Genomic DNA, 17,247 nt, shown 5'->3' on the forward strand with positions numbered 1-17,247 from the left:
ATCAATTTAACTTTAGCTGTACTAAATAAAAAAATATGGTATTTAAACAAAATAAGAAAAATGTACACATCTATTCTATCCAAAAGTTTACACCCCTGGCTCTTAATGCATTGTGTTTCCTTCTGAAGCGTCAGTGAGTGTTCGAACCTTTTGTAAATGTTGGATGAGTCCTTTAGTTGTCCTCAGTGTGAAAAGATGGATCTCAAAATCATACAGTCATTGATGGAAAGGGTTCAAATACAAAAAAAAGCTGAAAAAACAAAGAATTTGTGGGACCTGAAGGATTTTTCTGATGAACCACGCGCAGTTTAACTGTTCAGGACAAACAAGGGACTCATGAACAGCTATTACTAAACAAAAAAACAGCTGTTGATTATTCATGTAACAACACAGTTTTAAGAATCAAGTGTATGTAAACTTTTGAATGGGGTGATTTTTTTAATTCAACTATTATTTTTTCTTGTGGACATGTAAATGTATTTAATGTGAAATATCTTATTCAGGTCAGTACTAAATTAAAAAAATGTGCATGTAAACTTTTGACTTTAACTATATTTGGTCTTGGCGGAATAGATCCAGGTGGAGCTGGGGAGGTGGCGAGTTTGCACGCTGTGAACTGCTCTGGTGAATGCTAATCAGCCATTTAAATGTCAACAGCCTGTGCCATGTAGAGTTATAACAAAACTTATTGTTCTACTTGTGACACTGTGACAAATAATAATTTCAATACAGACATAAGAGATGTTAACAGGCGTTCAAACACAAAATTGTTGTTCTTTCAACCTTGCCGAAACACATCTTTTTTCATAATTTGTAAGAGCTTGCCATTAAGCAGCCAATTCCAGACATTCAGATAGAAACCTCGTAATCTGGAATTTAATGAGGTCAAAAATTTCCCTATGCAGATTTTGCATGTGGTTCAAATCTGTTAGATTTGAAGGTTTAAAGTGTGCACTGCTAATGACAATACACAATAGTCCTTTTCAAGAAACGTAGCAGCGCCCTCTACTGGCAAAGTCACTTCTACACACAAAAAGGGTAAAAAGCCAATGAATGATTATACTGGCTTTATTAGCAGTAAAATAGATACATTGAAATGTCCTATTCCTATATAGCATGGTAAATTATGCCATTTAAAAGGACCCTACCGTACATTTCCCCCCAAACAATAAACAGGACTAATTGTATTCACAAGGCCCATTAATGTCTTAAGATAATTAAATATGAGTATGATCAGTCACAGATACAGCTAAACAGAAAAAAAGACATAAAAACTAAACATTATATCATTACATCAATGGCTATAAGGGCAGCATACCAGAACATCAAAAGTTCTGTTGTAAGTCTTTGGCCCCTCATTCAGATTAATGAAACAATTAGCCATGTTGACTGAAGTGCAGGGGACAGGGACGGAGAAAACCCATCACCATCCCGAGAGATTACTTCATCCATTATAGACTAAGAGGACAGCAGTGAGCAAAGCCGCATAAACAACTGCACTCGGTGTGTCCAGCATATTTGTCTCACATACTAAGGGTGAAGACTTGATTGTACAGGAGGCTCTGTAATAGATCTGTGTGTGCACATGTCCAACTATTTACAATAGAACAAACAGAACGGCAAAAAGGCACAGATGTCATTGGAAGAACTTATCTCACTTGCTGCAATTCATTGCTGTGACGCATGAAAGTGTGTATATGTGTTTGTGTGTTTGTGTGTTTGTGTGTGTGTGTGTGTGTGTGTGTGTGTGTGTGTGTGTGTGTGTGTGTGTGTGTGTGTGTGAGAGAGAGAGAGATCAAACAATCAGGCTCCTGAGTGATGCTGGCAGTGTTCATTCTCTACAGAAGTTTGGTGGCTCGTTGGTTGGCTTCATCAATGCGAGCTTTATTCATATCAGCCTGGGGAAAACAATATTTTATAAATATATAAGATACACTTATCTAAATTTGTTTAAAAACAATAATATAATGTTAATTTAAATAAATATGAATATTTCTAGAGATCTACTTCTTTAGATCTCTGGTTGTTTGATGGTGTTGCTTTACCTTATCATTGATGCGGTCAATGGTCTTGTTCTGTTTGTCAATCTCGTTGCCCATATCCATGGCCAAATTCTTAAGATTCCCGATGATGCTGCCCACCTGGTCCAGATTCTCCTCCATCTCATCTTCTCGTGCATCATTCGTTACTCTTTTGGGAAATCAATAAAGCATACAGTACATCTTTATTTTTTGCTTAAAGGGACAGTTCACCCCTAAATGAAAATGACTCCATGATTTGTTCACCCTCAAGCCATTCTAGGTGAATATGACTTTCTTTTTTCAGACAAATACAATCAGAGTTATATTAAAAAAGTCCTGTCTTTTCCATGCTTTATACAGGCAGTGAATAGCTGTTGAGATTTTGAAATCCAATAAAGTGCATCCATCCATCATAAAACGTGCTCCACACGGCTCCAGGGGGTTAATAAAGGCCTTTTGAAGTGAATTGATGAAGAAAAATATCCATATTTAAAACTTTATAAACTATAATCTCTAGCTTTCAATAACTGTTGTATGTGTGCTTTTTATGATGAATGGATGAATTTTATTGGACTTTAAATCCCATTCACTGCCATTATAAAGCTTGGACGAGCAAGGACATTTTTTTATAAATATAACTCCAATTGTATTCATCTGAATGAAAAAAGTCATATACACCTAGGATGAGTTGAAGGTAATTTTCATTTTTGGCTGATCTATCCCTTTGAGATGACCCATCTAAATTAATATTTAGAAGTATTAATCAGCTGTAAAGATCTTTAAAAAAAAAGTTGAAGTCAAAAGTTTACATTCATCTTGCAGAATTATTTGACCAAAATAGGAGGATTCATGCAAAAAGCATGTTATTTTTTTATTTAGTACTGACCTGAATAAGGTATTTCACATAAAAGATGTGTACACAAGAGAAAATTAGCTGACCCTGTTTAAAAGTTTACATACACTTGATTCACATCTGTTTTTTTTTTCCTGATAGTTGTTCATAAATCCCTTGTTTGTCTTGAACAGTTAAAACTGCCTGCTGTTCTTCAGAAAATCTTTCAGGTCCCACAGATTCTGTTTTTTCAGCATTTTTGTGTATTTGAACCCTTGCCAACAGTGACTGTATGATTTTGAGATCCATCTTTTCACACTGAGAACAACTGAGGGACTCATATGCAACTATTACTGCATTAAGAACCAGGGGAGTAAATTTTTGAACAGAATGAAGATGTGTACATGTTTCTTATTTTACCTAAATATATAATATTAATGATCTTTAAATTCAAAAAGTTTAAACCCCCAGCTAAATGCATAATTTTTCCTTCTGAAGCATCAGTGAGCATTTGAACTTTCTGTAATAGTTGCATATGAGTCCCTCAGTTGTCCTCAGTGTGAAAAGATGGATCTCAAACTCATACAGTCATTGTTGGAAAGGGTTCAAATGCACAAAAATGCTGAAAAACAAACAAACAAATAATTTGTAGGACCTGAAGGATTTTTCTGAAGAACAGAGGGCAGCTTAACAGTTCAGGACAAACAAGTGACTCAAGAAAACACAGCTGTGGATCAATCAGGTAAGAACATAGTATTAGGAATCAAGTGTATGTAAACTTTTGAATGGGGTCATTTTTATAAATTCAACTATTATTTTCTCTTGTGGACCATATGTAAACGTCTTTTATGTGAAATGTCTTATTCAGGTCAGTACTAAATTAAAAAAAACAAGCATTTTGCATGATCCCTCTTAGGTTGGTCAAATAATTAGCATTTTGCAGATTCTTCAAGGTATATGTTGAACAACTGTACATGTGAAGTCAAATTTCAGATGCTTCAGCCACTAAAAATATTTAATGTGGCAGGATAATGATAGCTAAATTCCATCAAACAGAACAAGACTGTAGCTTATTCTAGGTCAAGAACTGCCTGCATAGACAGGAAGAAGCCATCTGATTAAGCAAAATGACCAGAGTTCATGTTTTCTCATCTGATATTGATACGACCACAACGATAGACTGACATACAGCAAAGTGAAATCATACAGCAGTCGAGCTCCAGCAGTCCAGCAGTCGACAGCAGTCGAGCTCCACAAAATTTGTACAGAAACACCTCAGAAATTACAATATAGTGCTGCTTTAATGTCAGATTTCATAATCGGGCCAAATGTAATAAGTATAATATTTCATAAAACTTAACATACGCTTTTCATTTACTTGCTTTAAACAATTGATTCAAATCAAGTCAAGTCAATACATCATTTAGTGCTATTTTCCATCACCTCTTGATGTAGGGTCCAGATGCGCCTGCTGACCCACTCGAAACAGCCTGTCCGTTGCGGACGCCAGTGGGTTGGCTAGATACAACACCACCCTCTTTTCCCTCCACACTGGAGTTGTCACTACTTGTGCCCCAAGTCTTCTTATATCTCCCATCATGCTCAATAGAAGTCACTCTAGAAAAAAAAGGAGGTTTTTAATACTCTTTTTTGCTGCACAAAGATCTTATGACAATAAGAATCTCCATAAAAATACTACATTTAATGGTTTATGATAAAACATAATGCACAATATTTTAAATCCAGGAGCTAGAAGTGCAATTATAAAAGCAAACCTGTCACACGGGCACACACACAGGCCACAGCACTTGGACAGATCAGTCAGGTTCTTTTCTGCCTGTCTCATGTCCTGATTGATCTGGTCCATTCCTTGGTCAACTCGCCTCAGTTGCTCTAATCAAGACAGAATGAAGCGGGTTTCAATAATAAAATAAACTAGCATCTCATGTTTATGTATATTATAGCGATGGTTTAATGCAATAAAGGAGGTTTCAGGAATTAGGAGGAATAGTGCAATCACTCACCTCCTTGCTCATCCAACATGGTCATTGTTTTAACCCCTGTCTCACGGCTCTGAAAATATACACATGCTTGTGTCAAGATATATAACTCAAATGCATGTGGTTTTGAGTATTCAAAAATCTGTACAGCACATTAACAATGAACATGCTTCTAAAGCCTCCAGGTTTCACTGGAAACCTTACCTCCTCTGCCATCTGTAGCATCCGCCTAGTGCTTTCAAGTGACTGAAATAAACAAAATGCACACATTCAAATCAGTACGGTAATGTGACACAGCACCTATTCTGTTGAACATTAATTTGGGTTCTGCATGCAAACATCAAATGAAACAATGCACACTGAATGCTTCAGTGTGTCTTTGGCTCATAAAGCGACAAAGGATAGTTATTTAAGATAAAAACTACAGATAAATATAGAAATTGTCAGAATAAGCCTATGAAACCATGCAAGGAACACAAGACGTACACAGGAACACAATGGGGAGGCATACTAACATAACTGTGAAAATTAACGTTTCTAACTAAAGCTGCAGTATATTAATCCACTTCTGACCTGGGAAATTTTATTCTAATGATGCAATCACAGTTAAAACATGTAACATCAGTATAAAAAAAGTGGATGGGGGTTTCATGGATATCTAGTTTACCCCCAGTCACCCATGCTGTGGTGCATGAGCACAGTGTCCCCTTCATGCTATTAGTCTTTATTACAGCACACAGGCTCATGTGAGTCCCTTCAGAGGCAGCAAGAAGAAGAAAGAGAGACAAAGTTATGAGTAAAGCAAGAAAGGAGTGCGTTATCATTATCTGACATCAAGAAGACATAAAGACATTTTTTGCCAGAAAAGTGTTATAAGGTTGAGAAATAGAGCAGTAAATTTGTGAGTAAAAGAGAAAAAGACTTTGCGGTGACTTTGCTGTCACAAACAATAAGTGGGCACACATACAGGAACTTGCAAAATCACATCTATCAAAAACAAAACGCATTACTAATATATCAAGCATACCTCATCTGTAACTTGGTTGGCTCTCATTGTAATGTCCTCCACTGTCATGTCTGCCATCTTGCTGGTGTCCAAGTTTGCCGCCCCTCCTGTGGTCTTAAGCTCTACGCTCTGGGGTCTGGAGGTCAGAGGTAAGAAGTCAAAGTTCAGAGGCCATTCAGGGCCACACAAACAAAAGTGCACAAAGAAAAAGCTTTCCCAAGAAAATTTACCACCTGGAATATGAAGGAAATACTGCCATCATTACTCAGCCTCATGTCGCTTAAATTGTCTTCTTTAAAGGATTTCTCCACTTCATGGATGTTTATGTTTTTCTTTCTTCAGTCGCAAAGAAAGTTTTTTAAGGAAAACATTCTAGGATTTTTCTCCATATAGTAGACTTCAATGGTGCTCAACTGACTAAAGGTTAAAACTGCAGTTTCAGTGCAGCTTCAAAAGTCTCTACAAGATCCCAGCTTAGAAATAAGGGTCTTATCTAGTGAAACGATCAGTTATTTTCTAAAAAAAATTAACAATTTACATACTTTTTAAGCTCAAATGCTTGTCTGGTCTAGCTCTGTGATGCGCTTACATACTCTGTGCAAAAAATCCCATCTCATTTTCTCCTCTAACTTTACAATATTGCTACATTGCTGCAGATATACCAACCCAATTTTTACAAAGTAAACGTGGAAAAAAGATCAAATGCCCTTGACAAAAAAAAAAAAAAAAAAAGGTAAAACAGCAATGTAGGATGATTTGAGAAAATGAGATCGGAGTTTTTCAAAACATCCTAACTGTCTTGAACTGGAGAGCTAAACAAGACAAGCATTTGTGGTTAAAAAGTGTAAACATATTAATAATTTAAGAAAATTACAGATCGTTTTGCTAGATAAGGCCTTTATTCCTTGGCTGGGATCGTTTAGAGTCCTTTAAAGCTGCAATGAAACGGTATTTTTAACCTTCAAACCGTTGAGCACCATTGAAGTCCACTATATGGAGAAAAATCCTGCAATGTTTTCCTCAAAAAAAAAAAAAAAAAAAAAAAAAACGTAATTTCTTTGCGACTGAAGTAAAAAAGACATGGACATCTTGGATGACATTATCAGGATACGCCATTAATATTGGAAAATTTGTGAATGAGTTGTATAAATTAGAAGTAGTCGAAGTAGTCCATAAAACTCATTCACAAATTTTCCAATATTTGAAGTCATGATCAAAATGTGAGTTTTAACTGCAACTTTTCTGACACAAAGCTGAGTAGATGATGAAATCTTAGGTGAAAAAGTTAAATAATTAATCAAAATTAAGAAATTAAGCATGAAAAAAGTGCTCATCAGTTGTCATTTGTGTCAATAAAAATGTTATTAAAAAGTAACACCTTAGAGAACACCAAGTAGACATAAACAGTACAGACAATGCATTTTCTCAGCACCAATAATACGCCCTACAACTAAAACTGAAAATGCGCATGTCTGTGCTGTTTAAAACACTGTTAACAATGGTGTGAGATGGGTGTGAGAGATACAAGAGAAGTGTGACGTTTCTATTAAGATTCTGTGACTGGCATGTACAAAAGAAGCCTGAAGAGCAGATATACATATAAAACATTAATGAATAAACAAATACTGAGGACACCACAAGTCAATTATCGACTAGCACATAACTGTCACAGCTTACAGTATAAATCTCACATGCACTGTAGTAAAACTGCAGTAAAAAGACTTATAAAGTACTGTGTCTGTTCACACACAGGAAACAGATCTCATGTCTTTCCTTCATTTTTGCAGCCTTTTCCTGTTTCAAATTCCAAAAAGTTAGACTCAAATCCACAAGAACAAACTTAAAAGAATATTTCAGCATAACGCGTGTGGTGTTTCAAGACCCATATGACTTGTGCAACACAAACAGACAAAAGATGCAATGAAAGATAACAATAACTGAGGTCAATTCTACCCTACAGCTGCTTTTGTGAAAGTCGTTTAGGTTTAATGACAAAATTTTAACTTTGGAGTAAATAATCTGTTTAAACGCACTTTTCTACGTGTTAACTTTCTTATATAAGGTTCTTTTTTAAAGGAAGAGTTCACTTTCAGAACAAATATTTACAGAGAATGTACTCACCCCACTGTCATCCAAGATGTTCATGTCTTTCTTTCTTCAGTCATAAGGAAATCATGTTTTTTTTAGTAAAACATTTCAGGATTTCTCTCCATTTAATGGACTTCTATGGTGCCCCCGAGTTTGAACTGACAAAATGCAGCTTCAAAGGGCTCTAATCGATCCTGGCCGGGGAAAAAAGGGTCTCATCTAGCAAAATGACGGGTTATTTTCAAAAAAAAAAAAAAAAAATACAATATATATACTTTTTAAACTCAAATTCTCGTCTTGTGTAGCTGGGCAAGACGAGGTTTTGAGATTAAAAGCTATACAAGTTGTAAATGTTTTTTGAAAATAACCAATCATTCTGCTAGATAAGTGCCTTCTTCCTTGGCTGGGATCATATAGAGCCCTTCGAAGCTGCATTTAAACTACATTTTGGAAGTTCAAATTTGGGGGCACCATAGAAGTCCATTATATGGAGAGAAATCCTGAAATGTTTTCCTCAAAAAAAAACACAATTTTTTACTACCGAAGAAAGAAAGACATGAACATCTTGGATGACAAGGTATTGAGTACATTATCTGTGAAATCTTTTTCCTGAAAGTGAACTACTCCTTTAAGGGGATTAACATGACCCTCAAAGACTCCATTGAACAGTCCATCCATGAGAAACGCCTTTTCAAGAACTATGCATTTCCAGCTTGTCAGCAAAAACCGGTTTCTCAAGGTAAGTTCATTACGTCATTACTCTCACACTATTTTCATTGTATTGTGCATCAGACAGACTATAAACAGCACTATCTGGACCTGCATTATGTTCATATGGGATTAAACTACAGCATTCCTCCTCTATATATGAAGATCTGACAAATTCTCCACATCAACATTCAGGAAACCAGACATATTTGTTTCTTAAACAAGTAAATCCGATCTTGTCTTGAGAGTACAAACCCATAGCAATGAATTTCAATACTGCTGATTGCAAAATGTACGGTTTACACCCAACGCCAGAAGAAGACAGCACCATTTTGCCAGGTAACTTAAAATAAATGAGCGCGTTAAGAAAGTTAGTACTTTGGGAAAGTCCTCATGATTTCCCCCAAGTCTCCAAGATCCCAACACCACTGTGGACGGTCAGGTTTTTTACTTACTGTTTACTCATGATGTTTCACAGTGTTCTTTATCGTAAACTTACTGATCAAATGTGTTTGTTATTTAAGACAGAAGTTGGTGAGTTTGTCTCGTATTCAGTTCCGCTTTGGGGAAGTAGAAACGCATTAACATCCTCTTGTTTTGAAATACTGGGCGCAACCCGGAGCACACCGATTCACTCGCTAACGTTACTTACTGCGGTTGATTCCAGGACAGGAGTAAAAAAAAAGACTGGGATCGATCGGTCTACGTCTTTAGAAAGCGTTTATTGTTCGTGGTGATCCAAACTGTTTCCGAAATTCCTTCAGACAGATTATGGCAGTGGTGCGCATGTGCGGTCATATGACAGGTGACTTAGTGCGCATGCGTCAGAAGAGAAGCGAGGTATAAATGGAAAAGATAATTATTAATTTCACTAGAAAATATTTTGGATGGGGTAGAGCGTTTAATAGAATAGTTTAATCACAAAATAAATAGAATAAAAATGTTTTGGCCAAATTGCTACGATTGTTATTACTTAGTTCCTGTAGGGCAGGCCATGCTGTAGGCTATGAAAAATAAAACAGGAAGAGACGTGGCTATAAGGATTTTTACTGTAGCGATTTAGTGGGTTTTAAATCTTAAAGTAGCTCTGTTTGTTATAAAATACACAATAGTTCAAACGAACTACAGTCACGCTAATTTAAAATTAGATGACTCAAAAATGTTTGTTGATAAATATTTTATTTTGTATAACTGTTTTGACAGCTGCTTTAACGTTGGTTGAATTACACAACAGTGCGTGTTGATATCACCACGATGACGTGAAAATCCCGGAAGTGCCTTTTGTAAACTTGCTGGTCAGCTGTACCAACTTTCGAGCAGCCTAATCTCATGGAGAATGTCTTTCAACGGGGATAATATTTCAGTCTGAAAAGTGGAGCCTTCTTTTGTGCGGTAAAATTACACGTATTTGCTGTCGAATACAATTGTGCATTGCTTTTTGTGATTAATAGGCATGTTGTTCACGACTCACGCCGCACCTTTACTCGTTCGCGTATTATTTACATGTTGCGTGTTAGTGTAAAACAGGATTAGCGCTTGTTATTACACGAGGTAACGCTGTTTAATATCAGCGAACAGTGTTTATTTTAAGTTTAAATGCGGTGTGAATTATTTTGACGACTGCTTATCATCAACAAAACGTTCATTCTACTGTAATCGCGGATTAGTGGTTCTCATCCGGGGTCAGGGGCCCGCTAGGGGGCCTCGGCAAATTTCCCTGGAGGCTACATAATGAAGTTAAATTATTTAAAATGTATATTTGTTCGTTAAAAAACTATATTACAAAGTCTGTCCTCATTATGGTGATATACAATCATGTGAAAAAGTTAGGACACCTCATGGTTTTCTGTATCAGGACATAATAAAAAAATTATCTGGTCCTTAGCAGGTCTTAAAATTTGGAAAATAAATCCTCAGATAAACGTCATGACATGACATATCACACAATGTCATTAATTATTTAAGAAAAATACAGCCAAGAGGAAAAGGCTATGTGTGACAAAGTTAGGACACCCTATGAGTCAATTGCCTGTAGATCCAGTTTTAGCAGCAATAACTTGAAGCATTCATTTTCTGTGAACTTTATCAGTCTCTCACATTGTTCTAGAGGAATTTTGGACCACTCTTCTTTTCAACGTTGCTCCAGTTTATTAACGTTTGTGGGCGTTTGCTTATGCACAGCTCTCACCACAGCATTTGAGTCAGTATATGAGCTCTGGACTTTGACTGGGCTTTTGCAACACCTTGATTCTTTTCTTTTCAGCCATTCTGTTGTAGATTTTCTGGTGCGTTTGGGATCATTGTCCTGTTGCATGACCCAATTTTGACCCAACTTTAGCTGTCAGACAGATTCCCTCACATTTGACTCGAGAATTATTTGATATACTGTGAGGTGCCCAGGTCCTGTGGCTACAAAACAAGCCCAAAATGATCAGCCCTCCTCCAGCATGCTTGTCTTTTGGTATGAGGTGTTTGTGCTGATATGCTCTGTAGGTTTTCACTAAACTTGGCGCTGTGCATTATGGCCAAACATCTCCACTTCGGTCTCGTCTGTTCAAAGGACATTATTCTAGAAGACTTGTTTTGTTCAGATGCAACTTTGCAGACCTAAACTGTGCTGCCATGTTTTTTGTTGGTTTTTTTAGATAGGTTTAGATAGATTAGAGGTTTTCCTTTGCCAAGGCTTCTAAACATGCCATTTTTGTCCCATATTTTTCTAATGGTATTGTCATGAACTTTATCCTTTAACATGTTAACTGAGGCCTGTAGAGTCTGAGGTGTAGTTTTTGGGTTGTGTGCCATTTCTCTGAGCATTACACGGTCTGATCTTGGGGTGAATTTTCTGGGACGTCCACTCCTGGAAGTTGAGGTGTCTGTTTTAAAAGTCTTTCACTTGTGAATAAACATCAAATAGTTTGGACATGGCCGTATTGCTCTTCTCAGATTGATGGCAGCAACAAATGCTTCTCTAAGATGACTGCTGATGCCTTACCTCCTTGGCATTGTGTTAACACACACCTGAAGGCTCCAGACCAGCAAACTGCCAAAGCTTATGTTTTTATGGAGGCGCTTAAACTTGCTGATGATCAGTTAATCAAAGGTATTTGATTATCAGTGCTTGACTGTTATTTACTCTCTTTATTCAAATGTTAACAGTAAGGGTGTCCTCACACATGGCTTTTCCATTTTGGCTTTATTTTTCTTCAATAAATAATGACGCGGTGCAATTTGTCATTTGTTGTTGTTCATCTGAGGTTTTGTTTTCCAAATTTTAAGACCAGCCAAGGACCAGATTTTTTTTTATGATGTCCTGATACGGAAAACCATGAAATTCAATAGAGTGTCCTAACTGACTGTATACTGCTAAAAATAAATCAAAGTGTTTTTTTATTCCGTCGAAAACTGTTGTTTTAATAGCAGAAGATGCAGTTCTTGAGTCATGCAACTAATTGTGGTTTATTATAGTAATCTTTTAACAAGTTTGGAAAAATACTGGCCTACATAAGGAGCTTTAAAATGTTGTCTTGGAAAATGTGGGTCCTTGAGTCAAAAAGGTTGGGAACCACAGGATTATGTAACATTACCAAAACTGGAGCTTCCATGGCATCATTTTGTTTTTAATATAGACTGAAATTACGTAAAACTTTTCAGGCTCCTTTGCTTATAAGTATTTTTTTTTATTCTGTAGGTAATTTGGATGACACAATGGAGGAAAAGAGCAAAAAACGTAAAAGCCCAAGACCGTCTTCCAACCAGGCTCCTCCACCAATCACAGCACGGAAAACAACATCCAGCGGCAGATCATTTGGTGTTGGTAATGCCACGCACTCCAGTCAGAGGACAAAGTATCGCAGGTGAGTGTCATCTGTCCAGGGGCGTTTCCTCTGAGGAGGAATCGGAGGCAGTGTCTCCTCAAAAAAAATGGATGAGAAAAAAATTCATAATGCAAAAATAGGATAATGTAAATATGTCAAAATATGTCTCAACTGAGCCCATTGAGTTTTAACAGACCCCTTAAAGGAACACTCCACTTTTTTTGGAAATAGGCTCATTCTCCAACTCCCCCCGAGTTAATAAGTTGAGTTTTACCGTTTTGAAATCCATTCAGCCGTTCTCCTGTTCTGGTGATATCACTTTTAGCATAGCTTAGCATAGATCATTGAATCCTATGAGACCAATAGCATCACGTTCAAAAATGACCAACGAGTCATTGTTGGTTTTTGTTAATAAACGTTATGTAAGCTAGTTTGTCATTATAGCCTACTGTTTTATAATTGTTGTGCTTTTTAATTAAGAATAACAATCCGTCTTTTAAGCATTTGTTTTAGTTTTTAAAAATTAAAGGTGTATACTGCCCTCCAAAGGCAAAGCGCAGTAACTACGCATTTGGTCAAAATTGAGTTAAGGCTTAAAATGGACTTTGTGACAACTGTTTTGTCTTGTGGCAAAGTCTTCTGGTTCAATTTTGTCCCAGAGAACCGAGAGTGTTTCAGAGAAACAAGAGTGTCAACATGTTTGACAAGCTGGCGTAAAAACTTTAAAGGCATTTTTCTCAGTTTCAGTGTTGGCGTAGTTACTGCACTTTGCCTTTGGAGGGCAGTATAGATGTAAGCAAAACAGACAATTATCTTTCTTTGTAAAACGTGACAAGATTGCGAATTCGAAACTCCCGTTCACAAAATTAAAATCACAAATAATACTACTGATGAAAAAGACCGGTTTGAATGTTACCATAACCAAACCACTTTTGTTACCGTATAACCATAAACTATATAAAAGTTATGCATTGATTAGTCCCATGTTGTAAAAAAATAAATAAAAATTATGTGCTCCTGTGACCAACTGAGAAAGTTAGTCGCAAAAAAGCGACTAGGCCGCATTCGCAAATCAGTTTGAATAAATAAAATAAATAATAATAATAAATTAATTAATAGTATAAAGCTGGGAAACTGGGAAGACTAACTAAAAAGTAAGTAAACGGCTTACACACTTATATTACCGCTGATCTGTGGGGTTTTTTAGTGAGCGCTCAGCTTGTTAAAATTAAAACCAGTGGTTACCGAGCTCTGATGACCCAAAAATGTATTTATCATTAAAAAGAACAGCTGAACAACATCAGTTCATAAATAATCTATTTTTATAAAATATAAATGCAATTATTTAAATAAAATATATTGTTTAAATTGTTATTGCCTTGAGTTATTATTTTGGAATAAATATAAAATGCTTAAAAACACTAAACTCATGAGACTTGGTTTTATTCATTTGTTAATGTAAAACTTTAACCAAGAAAATATGACTGGGACGAAATTACATGAATTCACATTAAAAATGTGAGGATTTTACCTCCTCATTTCAGAACACCACTGCATCTGTCATAATTTTATAGCTGTCACTAATTAATATTTTTGTAATAAAGGAATTGGTTGATTATTCTGACGATTAATCGAGTAAGCAGATGATTGTACTTATTTAGCAATAAGGCAATAATAATTTGTTCCTTGTTTAATGATCCTTGTTTAATATTGACTAAACAACATTTAATTCAAATGTCCATTTCTTTACCACAGGAAAACTACAGCCACTGTAATTTCTTGAATATTTAGACAGTGAATAGTGTAAACTCAGTGAGGATTTAGGCTTTTTTTTTTTGAAATTGCGATGAACAGTTAGCATATTGAGAAAGATTTATATGTTCTCCTGTGCTTACATTGGTTTATAAATGATTTAATGTAGCTTACAAATCTGATGAAATGGCTCACGTTGTGTTTCCAAAAAACGTTATAATATTTAAAGATGGAGTTTGAAATGCTCTACACATATAAATGATAACATCGCAAATATTTATTTAATTAGTGGAATCGTAGCGTTTGTGAATTCACAATAGCATTATACTTTATTATGATTTTTAAATGGGTTATAAATATATCATACAGCCTTGGAAAACAATTCTCAACTTCCTTTATTTTTTCCGTTGGGCAAATTTCAGTTGGGGGGTACTCTAAGTGAATTAAGGAATCCTGACAGCCCTACAAAATATTAGGTCTGTATAAGTTACAGTTTCATATTTTACTTATCATATGGTTCTTTTGTTTTGTTTTTGGGTTTTAGGGGAGTGCGAGACAAACCAAGGCCTCAGAGTCAGTCAGGTAAGAGTAACCAGTCTGGCCACATCCAGCACTCGTTTCTCACAGACGTGTCTGATGTCCAAGAGATGGAGAAGGGGCTCCTCGGCCTTCTGAATGACTTCCACTCTGGAAAATTACAAGCCTTTGGTAAGCTCTCAGTACAGTACAGCTACATTACAGTGTGTTCACAGTTTGAATTAAAATCAAAATCTTCTCTGAATCAGGCAATGAGTGCTCCATCGATCAGATGGAGCATGTGAGAGAAATGCAGGAAACACTGGCTCGTCTGCATTTCGACTTGTATGGAGAAGTGGATGAGCTGCCAGAAGACCAGAGGAAGTCTGCTTATGACACTAACATGGATAAACTGTTATTAAATGTAAGCAATGCTATATTAAATATCCACAAATCTGTGAGTTATTTCATGCAATTGTCCAGACAATCTAACAAAGTTCACTTTTTTTCTTTCAGCTGGAAGAGTTGAGCTCCTCAATGTATCCTTTCACAGTTTCAGCATTTATGTTGATGACTTTCAACTGGAATGATCCTGTAGTGGTTAGTTAAAGAAATAGCTCACCCAAAAGTGAAAATTTGCTCAATGTACTTACCCTTAGGCCATCCAAGATGTAGTTTGTTTCTTCATTGGAACAGATTTAGAGAAATTTAATCACTTTCATAAGTAATCCACATGACTTCAGTTCATCAGTTAATGTCTTTTGAAGCAAAAAGCTGCATGTTTGTGAGAAACAAATTCATCAAGGCATTTTAACTTTGCAAAAATGAGTCAGTACCTATAATAATGCATTCTCTAGTGAAAACGTCCATCCCCTGTTGTTTTTGTTTTTTAAAGGAATCTCATCTGCTCACCAAGCCTGTATTTATTTGATCCAAAGTATAGCAAAAACAGTACAATTCTGAAATATTTGTATTATTTAAAATAACTGTTTTCTGTTTTAATTTATTTTAAAATGTAATTTATTCTTGTGATTCAATACAGATTCAGAAGAGCAGCATTAACTGAAATGGTCATCTTTTGTAACATAACTTTCTTTATCATCACTGTGAAATAAAACATTCACGCTAAATAAAAGTATTCATTTCTATAATTTCTTTAAATATATATACTGACTCCAGCTTTTGAATAGTATAGTGTATAATGTTACAAAAGCTTCTGATTTCAGACAAATTCTGATCGTTGGATCTTTCTATTCATCAAAGAATCCTGAAAAAAAATGTTCTCAACTGTTTTAAATATTGATAATAATAATAAAAATGTTTCTTGAACAGCAAATCAGCATATTAGAATGCTTTCAGAAGGATCACGTGACACTGAAGACTGGGGTAATGATGCTAACAATGTAACTTTAATCACAGTAATAAATTACATTTTAAAATATATTCAAATAGAAAACAGTTATTTTAAATAAGAAATATTTCAAAATTGTACTGTGTTTGCTGTACTTTGGATCAAATAAATGCAGGCTTGGTGAGCCAAAAGAGACTTCTTTAAAAAAAACATTAAAAAACTTTTGACTGGTAGTGCATCTACAGAGCATACATTTTTAATGCAAAACATATATACTCTTATTAACTGACCTGTCCTATTTCAAATCACATTTTGAGGTGCAAAAATATAATTATTGTATACATCATTGTATATTTCTCATATGCTTTGACTATGACTATAAAATCCTTAACCGTAATTCCTCAGACAAAAGCTTAACCTTGCTGACAGTCAAGATGTCCCGAGAACGTCCAGCATATGAACTACAAAGGCTCTACTGTGTGCATATTTAGCACCAAAGAGCTGTGGAGAAACACCAGTATTACAGTCATATCGATGACACTGTGGATCTTAAGTAGAATTGGTCAGCTTGGCTTGTTTGCACTCTAGAGTTTTATAGATATGATATCAAAGAACAAATCTAAACAGTCATGATGAAATGCTTACTTCTCCTTCTCATCACATCGTCTCATACTACCACAAGAAATATATGTTCATAAGGTAATGTCCGTAGTGACTTTTAATCTCATGTCTTAAATGTTGCCTTGGAGTTGTACAAACATTTGCATTATCACTCATTCACTTTAACAGAACTGATAGGCTCAGTTTGTATTTATTTATGTCCTGTCCTAAGGCAATGAATAGAAAGATAATGGCAGGTTATTTTTTAACAAGACGTCAGTTTCATGAGACTACTAATGAGACTGCAGAATGAAACTAAAATAAGGTTGTATATTTTTGGTTATAGTCATATTTACCTATTTTATTTTGATTTAAAATGTTGGAAATGCAAAGTGTAACCTACTGTCTGATTGTTGATTAAACTTTTTATTCATGCTTCTATCAATAAAATTGAAGTTGTATTACCCCCCATTATCTGCTTTCTCAATCACGTAGATTAACTGCAATATGGCTAATTATCTTAGAGCAAAATCAGAAGAGCTGCTGACGCGAATCGTG

General features: G+C 35.6%; 2 protein-coding genes across 3 annotated transcripts; one reads left to right on the forward strand and one right to left on the reverse strand.

Moving 5' to 3' along the window:
- Positions 1–1,052: 1,052 nt before the first annotated feature.
- Positions 1,053–9,441, reverse strand: LOC141295469 (synaptosomal-associated protein 23-like). Of its 2 annotated transcripts, none has more exons than XM_073826683.1 (8): positions 9,308–9,441; positions 5,881–5,995; positions 5,058–5,099; positions 4,878–4,926; positions 4,629–4,746; positions 4,297–4,470; positions 2,046–2,190; positions 1,053–1,898 (listed from the first exon to the last, which is right to left on the reverse strand). In XM_073826683.1, the coding sequence occupies exons 2-8, from the start codon at positions 5,935–5,937 to the stop codon at positions 1,839–1,841; spliced, it is 645 nt and encodes a 214-aa protein (XP_073682784.1). In that variant the 5' UTR covers positions 5,938–5,995; positions 9,308–9,441; the 3' UTR covers positions 1,053–1,838. The 2 variants fall into 2 exon arrangements, with proteins under 2 accessions (XP_073682784.1, XP_073682783.1); XM_073826682.1 differs by lacking the exon at positions 9,308–9,441 and adding an exon at positions 9,111–9,283.
- A 454-nt stretch (positions 9,442–9,895) lies between these two features.
- Positions 9,896–17,156, forward strand: ccdc28a (coiled-coil domain containing 28A). Its single transcript, XM_073827250.1, has 6 exons — positions 9,896–10,047; positions 12,344–12,509; positions 14,767–14,930; positions 15,008–15,162; positions 15,255–15,277; positions 16,495–17,156. Exons 2-6 carry the CDS (start codon positions 12,361–12,363, stop codon positions 16,547–16,549), a joined length of 546 nt encoding a protein of 181 aa, XP_073683351.1. The 5' UTR covers positions 9,896–10,047; positions 12,344–12,360; the 3' UTR covers positions 16,550–17,156.
- Positions 17,157–17,247: the final 91 nt, after the last annotated feature.

Source organism: Garra rufa, chromosome 21, assembly GCF_049309525.1.
Source record: "Garra rufa chromosome 21, GarRuf1.0, whole genome shotgun sequence".
Lineage (NCBI taxonomy): Eukaryota > Metazoa > Chordata > Actinopteri > Cypriniformes > Cyprinidae > Garra > Garra rufa.

What these genes read in the sequence shown, in the direction of transcription:
- ccdc28a (XM_073827250.1), top strand. Translation starts at nt 12,361, where the DNA reads ATGGAGGAAAAGAGCAAAAAACGTAAAAGCCCAAGACCGTCTTCCAAC. An exon ending in TGGAAAATTACAAGCCTTTG is followed by an intron (nt 14,931 to 15,007) that starts GTAAGCTCTCAG and finishes TCTCTGAATCAG; the next exon opens with GCAATGAGTGCTCCATCGAT. An exon ending in GAAGAGTTGAGCTCCTCAAT is followed by an intron (nt 15,278 to 16,494) that starts GTATCCTTTCAC and finishes GTAATTCCTCAG; the next exon opens with ACAAAAGCTTAACCTTGCTG.
- LOC141295469 (XM_073826682.1), bottom strand. An exon ending in CATGTTGGATGAGCAAGGAG is followed by an intron (nt 4,747 to 4,877) that starts GTGAGTGATTGC and finishes TGTCTTGATTAG; the next exon opens with AGCAACTGAGGCGAGTTGAC. An exon ending in TGTGTGTGCCCGTGTGACAG is followed by an intron (nt 4,471 to 4,628) that starts GTTTGCTTTTAT and finishes TTTTTTTTCTAG; the next exon opens with AGTGACTTCTATTGAGCATG.